The 9,814-nt window shown below is 48.8% G+C and overlaps 1 protein-coding gene across 1 annotated transcript in view; it reads left to right on the top strand.

Moving 5' to 3' along the window:
• The window catches only part of Abcg5 (ATP binding cassette subfamily G member 5), a 23,999-nt gene that overhangs the window by 6,060 nt on the left and 8,125 nt on the right, over positions 1–9,814 (top strand). The window contains exons 3-10 of the mRNA XM_021149107.2: positions 827–963; positions 1,049–1,147; positions 3,519–3,651; positions 4,984–5,123; positions 6,001–6,130; positions 6,804–7,017; positions 7,117–7,322; positions 8,174–8,312. Of these exons, the coding sequence (XP_021004766.1) occupies positions 827–963; positions 1,049–1,147; positions 3,519–3,651; positions 4,984–5,123; positions 6,001–6,130; positions 6,804–7,017; positions 7,117–7,322; positions 8,174–8,312 (1,198 nt within the window). The remainder of the gene's footprint in view (positions 1–826; positions 964–1,048; positions 1,148–3,518; positions 3,652–4,983; positions 5,124–6,000; positions 6,131–6,803; positions 7,018–7,116; positions 7,323–8,173; positions 8,313–9,814) is intronic.

The following is a 9,814-nucleotide window of genomic DNA, read 5'->3' as shown; positions in this document are numbered from 1 at the left end:
CACACACACACACACTCACACACACACACACTCACACACACAAACACACACTCACACACACAAACACACACACTCACACAGATACACACACACACACAAACACACACACACACACAAACACACACACAGAGACTGTTTTTTATTTTGTTTGTTTTTCTGGTTTTGTTTTGTTTTGTTTTGTTTGATAGGGCTTCTCTGTGTAGCCTTGGCTGTCCAAGAACTCACTCTGTAGACCAGGCTGGCTTCACACTCACAGAGATCTACCTGCCTCTGCCTCCTGCCTCCCTAGTTCTGGGATTCAGACCCTGGGCCACCACTTCCCAGCAACCTGCATTTTTCTCAACCCAAATTCCCCCCACTATTTATTTATGCATGTGTGTATGTGCACGGGCAAATGCATGCCATGGTGTGCGTGTATGTGGAAAGTCAGAGGACAAGTTTTGATAATTCAGGATCTCCTTTTACCTCTGGGACTGAAGTCAGGTCCTCGGGTTTGGCTGCAAGCACCCTTCTGAGCCCTCTTTTATAAAGAGTAAAAATGCGAAGCTTCTTCAGGCCTGGATTCCAGTTCTGTCATTACCAAGGGCAAGAGGACTGCTTTCCTGTCACCAAATCCTGAAGACACTTCCATGTGGTGTTTGGCCTCTTTACTTGGCGTGTCCCAGTTCACTCAGAGGATAAACTGGAAAGATTTATTTAAACCCTGGGATTTTGACCACGGGCCATGGTGCAGTCAGGGTCCCATTGAAACACAAAAGGTCTGGAGAAGTGCCCCCATTCTCACCGTGCAGAGGCTCCTCCAGGGCCTTCTCTTGTCACCCCCTAGGCTCAGGGAAGACCACGCTGCTGGACGCCATCTCCGGGAGGCTGCGGCGAACTGGGACCCTGGAAGGGGAGGTGTTTGTGAACGGCTGCGGGCTGCGCAGGGACCAGTTCCAAGACTGCTTCTCCTACGTCCTGCAGGTGGGCGTGTCCCTGGCCCTAGCCTGCCCGGGCTCTGGCCCCTACCCCCGGGATTTCGACGACCCTGGTGTCCCCTTTCCTGCAGAGCGACGTTTTTCTGAGCAGCCTCACTGTGCGCGAGACGTTGCGATACACAGCGATGCTGGCCCTCAGCCGCAGCTCCGAGGACTTCTACAACAAGAAGGTACTTGAAGTTAAAGCCTAGTGAAGGCCAGTTCCCCAAGGGACAAGACCAGGTGCCTCACCAGCTCCTCCTCTGGCCACCCCTGGTCCTCCTGTTTTTCTGTTGGTTTGTTTGTTTTGTTTTGATTTGTTTTTTTAATCTTTGCTTCACGCTTGTATTCACCTCCACCTCTGCCATCCTAAGCGGCAGCTACATGAGCTGTCTGAACATCTGAAATGTGACCACTCCAACCCAAGTGTGCTTATGCCTCTGGTTCCGTCCTTCCATCACGTGGCTTCAGGGGATCCAATTCAGGTGGTCGGTGCTGTTACCCACTTATCTGTCTTGTCTTTACGGGGCTTCATGCATGCCAAGGAGACTAAGTTTCTTCCATTAAGGAAGAAACTATGGAGTCATTTTTCATCTAGGTTTGTTTGTTGACCACACCCATTTTGCAAGTAGCTGTAAACAAATTCACCTTGATCTTAGAAACATTGCTTCGTTCAGTCTGAACTGTGAAGGCCTGGGAAACCTGGGGAAAAAAATAGCACCAGGCAGGGCTGTCACCTGCAACAGGAAAAGCTCCCTAAGAAATAGGTGGGCGTCTTACCGAGCTCTTGGGAAAGTGAGCAGACAGTTTTTACTTAAGAATCCTGGACAGCTGGATCCAGGGAGGCAGTTGGCTGGAGGTGCCCAGCCCCCACATAGCGATGCCTCAGCCATCTATCTCTCCCACTAAGGTTACCCAGAGAGCTCAGGGGTGGGTGTTACATGGGTCCTGTCTCTGGTGTCCTCTCTGATCGGCACTCCTCAGGCTTGTATAAATACAGTATCTTACTGATATTAATATTATCTCACTGATATCTAATATAAGCTGGGGGAGGGAACTTCATCTCCACCCCATGGGGGAAACCCACACCCTCTGACTCCACGCTTTCTTGGGAGCCCTACAGTCTGAGAGGACATGTATACTCTCCTGGGAGATGGTTGTGCAGAAACATGTTCACGTGGCTTGGTGGGCCTAGCCGGGCGACAGAGGAAGAGACAAGCCATGTGGTCCCTCTGCAGCCGTCTCTCTGCTTGCTTTAGTAATTTCTTTAAATCTAAAATGATAGGAGAAATCCCACTTAAAGTTTTTTGAGAAGGGAGCTGGAGAGATGGCTCTGTAGATAAGTGGCTAAGAGCACTGGCTGGTTCTTCAGAGGACCAAGCAGGGTTCCATTCAGAGCACCCACAAGTCAGGCAAAGCTCCGCTCTGGGATCCTTCCATCTAACTCCAAGAGGAGACTCTGTTTTTTTTTTGTTTTTGTTTTTGTTTTTCCCCAGATCAGATCTTACTGGCTTTCTGATAGCTTGCCTCGTTTCTCCTTCGCATCTTCTGTAGGCCAGGGCTTCATTTCCGCTGGTGACTCTGGCTGCTCTTCTCTGGAACTCCGCTCCAAAAGCTACTACATCTCTTTCCCTGCAGTCATATTGTGGCTCTTTTTCGAAGAAATGTGCCAGTTTCTTTCCTTTTTTACTTTTTTTTTTTTCATTTTGAAAGGGACACAATCTCATTAAAGGCAGATAGGAACAAATTCTTGGCTATATTATTTCATTCCTGCCCCTGCTTCCCCCAGGGCTTCCTGCAGACTCGGGCATCGAGGAAGGAGAGAGGTAGAGATTTCCCAAAGGTCTCTGGGGGGCTGCAGTAAACCGAAGCAGGGGAGGGAGAAAGGGCAGCCTTCTTAGCAAGCCAGTGAGCGCTGTTTTGGAATGTTATGGTGTGGGGAATAAGAAGCGGACTGCAGGGAGCCGCAGGGTAGGAGAATGGAGAGGATTGGTGGGGAATTAGAAGCCTGGACAAGCACAGAGCTGTGGATTATATGTTGGGGACTCTTTGAAGTTTCCCGAAGAGATTTGAGTAAAGATTAGAATGGCTTTTAATTACTTTTGGAGGTTGGATTATATTCCTTTGATCTAAAACCACATTGTGATTGGCCACTTGAGCCTCCAGGACTTACTTCGGTTACAAAGGGGATACGGGGGCCACTTCAAACCAAATTGTTTTTTTTTTAAAGCACAAAAAATGTTTATGATAATAAAATTTCAAAACCCAAATACTTAACATAATCTATGTCATAATTATGCCTTTGGGACATTTTTCTGTTGCAAGAATAAGCAATTTTTTTCTCCCCAGGGACTTAAAACTTTTATTTAAATCTGACTGGTGTATTATGTATTAAACTAAGGTGGATTTTATTAATGGACTTTTCTACCCAGGGTATGGTGAGTCTGAAAGTAGCCCTTGTACTTTAGAGCAGTGTTATCTCTCTGGGGCCATCACAACCCATAAACTGAAGTATCAGCCATAGATACAGGTGGCAGCCCTGGGGTATTGTGTCTCTTACAGGTAGAGGCAGTCATGACAGAGCTGAGCCTGAGCCACGTGGCAGACCAAATGATTGGCAGCTATAATTTTGGGGGAATTTCCAGTGGCGAGCGGCGCCGAGTTTCCATCGCAGCCCAACTCCTTCAGGACCCCAGTAAGTGGGACACAAACCGTTCACCAGATGCTAACGGGGTGTCCTTTGTGTGTCCTTTGTGTGTCCTTGTGCGCTTGAGGCTCTGTCCTCACAGTTCCCAGGTAAAAATGGTTTGTGTAGGATTGGGTTCCCCGGGCTTTTGAAAATTCGAGATTCCAATTTTAGAAAATGTCATGTAGCTCATTTCCTGGTGAGGGTTTGTAATTGGGAGACAGTCCCTTAACTTATCACAGTTCAGCCTTACAGAAACGTGAAAGTGATACACACTCAACTGAACTTTGAACGTTGATCCTCTCTCAGACTAATGATAAATGGTAGCACATCCCCTCATGATGCTAGGTAGCAGCAGTGAGCCCGTGAGAGGAAATGACTGGCCCTGCAGTGCGCTGTTACCCAGCTAAGTTGCTCAGTAGGTTGGGCGTATTAAGTGCATCTTCAGTTTATACCATGGTTTCCCTTCACCATGGTTACCATGGCTACCAGGTTGTGTATCTGTGGTCCACTAGAGCCTTCCATGAATATGAGGCCCACCCTGTCCATGCTGACTTATGAGCACAGAACCGTTATGCCCCATAGGGAAGGACCATGGGTTCTGGAACGATGAGAGGTATTTATGAGTGTATGTACCGTGGGGAAGAGGTTATGAAGGTGAGGTAGCCAGTCCTCTGCCTCCCCCTGCCTGGTTTGCTCATTCTCCCAACTTGACCAACCTTACCACTTACGTGCTCCTTCAAGAGGTCATTTTGCAGCTGGACTCTTTCTTTACTCTGTATTAGAATAAACCTGCCTCTTCTGATGGCGCTTGGTCAGGAGATGATAAAAAGCCCTCGTCACTTCTTGGGTAGACATGGGATATAGTTAAAGCGTCTAAGGAGCCCAGCCAATTCCTGTCCATCTACTGACACTTCAGACCTTGTTTCTTCCTTCTGCTGTGCAAAGACCAGACCTCATTAATACTGCCAAGTGCCCTGGTATGAAACAGGGTTGGGCTAGGTAAACGTTAGCTACTTCCTTACCCTCCCTAAGCCTGCCTGCTATCCCTGGTCTCTGTCAGTGTCCCAGGCATGGAGCCCAAGTAGTTCAAAGTACAAAGAGGCCTGATACGGTCTCTCTCCTGTCTCCAGGTGTACTCCAGAGCTGAGAGCTGGGTCGTCCCAGGTCAGGTTCTTTCTCCTGGGCTCAGGTTGAAAGCCAGTCTCCATGTGGCTACTTCTCACCACGCAGTTTGGATGGGGTACGGCATCTCAATGAAGGACTGGTCAGAAACCCTGAGGTTTAAGTACAGAGCATGCTGGGCAATGGTTCAGACCCCTGACCCTTCTTTGCCGGCAGAGGTCATGATGCTAGATGAGCCGACCACAGGACTGGACTGCATGACTGCAAATCAAATTGTCCTTCTCTTGGCTGAGCTGGCTCGCAGGGACCGAATTGTGATTGTCACCATCCACCAGCCTCGCTCTGAGCTCTTCCAAGTAAGGGAATGCACTGAACCCAATGGTAGGAGCATCATGTCTTGAACTAGGAATGGCAGGGCCGGGTAAAGAGCACACGCCAGCAATGAGAGAACATGGGCTGCTTTACACAGTACCGAAGGCATGCCAAGCATAGTCTATACACTAGCTCATTCAGGCCACCATCATTTAGTCCACAAAGCAATCCTGGGGCTAAGCATCCACATACACACTTGAAGGGAGAAAAGGGGACAAGTTAGAAATGACTCAAAATGGAGCCGGAATCACACAGCTGGTAAAATGCTGCTGGTGGCAGCTTGGAGAGATGACTCCGTTGGTAATGTGCTTGCTGTGAGTTTGGACTCCCCATGCCTGTAAAAGCTGGGCACTGAGGCGCATGCTGGTACCCAGTGCAAGGGAGGTAGAGGCAGGAAGGTCTCTGGAGCTTGCTGGCCATTTTGTCTAGCTGAATCCCTAAGTTCAGTAAGGGACACTGTCTCAAACAAGATGGAGAGTAATTAAGCAAGACACATGATGTTGATGTGTGCATGTACACACACACACACACACACACACACACACACACACACGGGGAGGGGAGGCACCTGGCAGTGGTGTCATGACTTAGTTAGCCACCAAAGCCCCATTTCATCACCACATTATAGATTTTATCCCAAAGAAACTTCATTTGATACCCATGGCATCCTTTTAGTTAGCCGGTATTTGTTTGTTTGTCAATAGATGATGATTTAATATTTCAAAACCAAGCAACACACAAAACACCTCTCAGTGGCCCAAGTGTGATTGATTCTGGGACTCAGAGGCATATAGCAACACCCATATATGGGAGTAACCCAGGCTGTGGAGCACACAATAACACCATCTATTGCCCAAGCAGCACTTCGACAAAATTGCCATCCTGACTTACGGAGAGTTGGTGTTCTGTGGCACCCCAGAGGAGATGCTTGGATTCTTCAATAACTGTGGCTACCCCTGTCCTGAACATTCCAACCCCTTTGATTTCTACAGTAAGTGTATTTTTAAAAATGTTTACTATCATGGCTGTTTGGAAATATGTTTTAATTGTGTGTGTGTGTGTGTGTGTGTTCACTCCTGTGCCTGCATGCACATTCGTGCTATAGTCTACATGTAGAGAGGTTAGCGGACAACCAACCAGAGAAGTAGGCTCTCTCCTTTTACAACATGGATTCTAGGGATCAAAGTCAGGTCATCAGGCTTGGTTGCAATCGCCTTTACCCGCTGAGCCATCTTGCCAACCCTAAATCTTCCTTATCTTTGATTTTGGCATGGATGACACCGGCTCTTCTAGGCTTTTGGTTTAGTGACTTTTGCTTATGCCTTTGTTTTGATATTCTCTTTTTTTTTCAAGGAGTTAATTTGGCAGGTCAGTTAACCTGCCTCTACTGACTGAGCAGAGCATAAGATGGGGCCTCTCTCTCAGACTGTCAGAGAAAAACTAGTCGCATTTTGGAATCCTCCCAGGCAGTTGTCATGGGATGCTCATAGCCTTTCTGGGTAGCTTTAGACATTCTAGTGTACCAGACAGTCATTAGTGATAAGAGCTTCTTCATTGAGATAGGGTAAAGAGTGGCTGATGAATCATGTATGATTGCTCATTGTGTGCTTGTATGTGTGTGCATGTGTATTTAGAAACACATATGTTTTGGGTAAAACTTTTAGTGGACTTGACATCAGTGGACACCCAAAGCAGAGAGCGGGAAGTAGAAACGTACAAGCGAGTACAGATGCTGGAATCCGCCTTCAAGGAATCTGACATCTGTCACAAAATTCTGGAGAATATTGAAAGAGCAAGATACCTGAAAACCTTACCCACGGTTCCTTTCAAAACAAAAGATCCTCCGGGGGTGTTCGGCAAGCTTGGTGTCCTGCTGAGGTAAGAGCCTTGGAAACACAGCCAAGGGCTGTCTTAGCTCTTCACACTCATTTACAATGATGAAATAAAGAAGCTGAAATGGTCTTGTTTGGTTTTCAGGCGAGTAACAAGAAACTTAATGAGGAATAAGCAGGCAGTGATTATGCGTCTCGTTCAGAATCTGATCATGGGCCTCTTCCTCATTTTTTACCTTCTCCGCGTCCAGAACAACATGCTAAAGGGGGCTGTGCAGGACCGCGTGGGGCTGCTCTATCAGCTTGTGGGTGCCACCCCATACACCGGCATGCTCAATGCTGTGAATCTGTGTAAGTGCCTGTGTGTGTGTGGGGGGGGTGGAGCTCTCTCTCCCCCAAGACTGTGTGCTCCAGACGTTGCCTTCCAAAAGCTCACCATTAGAAAGGAATTTCTCTAAGATAAGCCTGCCCTTCTCTCAGTTCTCCGAGGAAAGGTGATTTACTGTAGATCCCCTTGATGTGAGCTCACCAAATGGGCATCTCTGAGGGTTGAAGGACCCAGAAAACGCCAGGTGATGTGGTTTAGAATTTGAAAAGAGATTTTCATCATTTCACTCTTGTTAGACTAGGACTTTCAGTTGGCGCAGACTCGGTTATCATGCTGGATCCTATTTTGGAAGAGCCAACACCTATTTTTTAAACCCAGTGGGGACCCAGAGGCAGCACTGTGCTGCCTGGCGCTATGGTTTGCCGGTTGCAGAATAGGCATTGGAGGAACTTCCAAAATGTGACACCAAGGGCAGGGAAGAGGGAAGACCCGTGCTTTGGAAAGTTGGCTGCAGACGGGGCGGAGGGTGATGTTTAAGCCTCTGCCTCTACCAGGCTTTTCCAGCTCCTGGGAAGCAATGTCCTGGCTGCTGTGGGGACCAGGGTCCTGCAGGAGAGGACAAGTGACTCTGAGTCACTCACTCACACCCCCTTTCTGTGCGCTTTATTACTTTAGAGAGAAGAGAGCAAAGTGTGGGGTCTTTGCTACCACACTGTCCCCAGGTAGTGTGTAGATTTTTGAGGTGGGAGCACATGTATTGTCTTTTCGTGATTCTGGCCACCATCTTGGCTGACGTCGAGATCAGCCTGGGTAGCCTTCCCTCCCTCAGCGGTGCAGTGACTGACTGTTTCTCGGAACACATCTTCTATGCCAGTTCCCATGCTGAGAGCCGTCAGCGACCAGGAGAGTCAGGATGGCCTGTATCAGAAGTGGCAGATGCTGCTCGCCTACGTCCTGCACGCCCTCCCCTTCAGCGTCATCGCCACGGTGATTTTCAGCAGTGTGTGTTATTGGTAAGGCGGTGTCCAGGGACATTCGGATCCCCTGAGCCAGGTTCCTCATGGGGTCACGGAGGTGATGGGCCACGTGTGATGCAGCTAGCTCCCGGGAGAACCGCTCCATCCATGTCTATGCAATAACCTGCCTTGCAGGGCACACATTTTATTACGAATAACCCCCCCCCCCAGGGCTGCTTGGGACTCAAGAGCAGCCAGCACGACTGTGTCATACTCTGAGGGTCTGGGCTACAGAAGAGTGCTCACAAGAAGCTGGGACACAGGTGCCGGGGCTAGCTGGCCTCCCCAGGGCATAGCAGCCCCTCAACCTGAAGCTTTGCTGATGGAGCTGCACATCACAGTTTGGTGGGTGGAGAGGGCTTCAGGGAAGAGAATGGCTACGGGAAGAAGGCATTGGGAACCACATCACTTCTGCGGGTTTTGCTCTTTATTTCTTAGACCTTTGTTGCTTAGAGCTTAGAACGGTTCCCCATCTGTCTCTGCCCTGTCTCTTCCCTATGTGGCTCTGCTGTAGAAAGCCACGGAGAACACAAGTTGACTTGTCCTGACTCCACTAGTGACAAGGGAGAGAGGACTCTGGGCAGGTCTCCGAGACACTGTCTCTCTTCACTGCCTGGTGTCCTCTGCAGGTGCTCCTAGCTGCAACCTCTGCAGTTCCCGTGCCATGCAACATGAACTGTGTATATAAGCTGCACGCATGCAAGTGTAAGACAACCAAGGGCAGGCAGGCTTAGGCTCCAGAACGAAGGGTTTGCAGGGCTTGGCGCATGCTCTCAGGAGGCACTTTTACTCAGAGGACAGAGGTGAGGCGCATGCACTATGAGCATGCTCAGTACCAGGACAGGTTGAAGGAGGGAAGGCATGACATGAGGAGGTCATTGGCCATTGACATCTTCCAGAAGTCTAGAGCACAGTGGGGTGCAGTCTGGTTTACAGGGCAACAGGGCATGAGCTGACAGGAGCAGTGAGTATATGAGCTGGTACTGGCTAGGATGAAGAGGGACATTGGCTTAATCCTTATACGTTCCTTGTATATTTCTTTCATCAAATTGTTGTCACCAGTGACAGTGTGTCTTAAACTCTCATTAGGCTGGGGGGAGTGCAGCATGCACCCCACTTGGAGAGCAAGGAAAGAAACCAGCATGAGCCCCATGGCTACTGGGCTTAAGGAGTAGTTGTCTTAGAATATGGTAAGGAAAACCATTAAAAATCTATTTGAGGACTTGAGGTGTAGCTCCGTGAGAAGGCTCTCCTAGAGTCCAGAGTTAGATTCCCCAGCGCTGCAAACTTAACATGCAGGCCAACAGATCGGGAGTAGATGAGCACTCCACCCAAAGTAGTTATGCCCAGTTACGTATACGGGGGTGTCAGAGCTGCATGGCACTGTGAATGCAAGTGAACCTAGTCATGGAGGGAAACACACCACACATACACACACACACACACACACACACCACACACACACACACATACACACACATACACACACCACACACACA

The sequence above is a fragment of the Mus caroli genome, chromosome 17, assembly GCF_900094665.2.
Source record: "Mus caroli chromosome 17, CAROLI_EIJ_v1.1, whole genome shotgun sequence".
Taxonomy (NCBI): Eukaryota; Metazoa; Chordata; class Mammalia; order Rodentia; family Muridae; genus Mus; species Mus caroli.
This window is presented reverse-complemented; position numbering and strand designations above follow the sequence as displayed.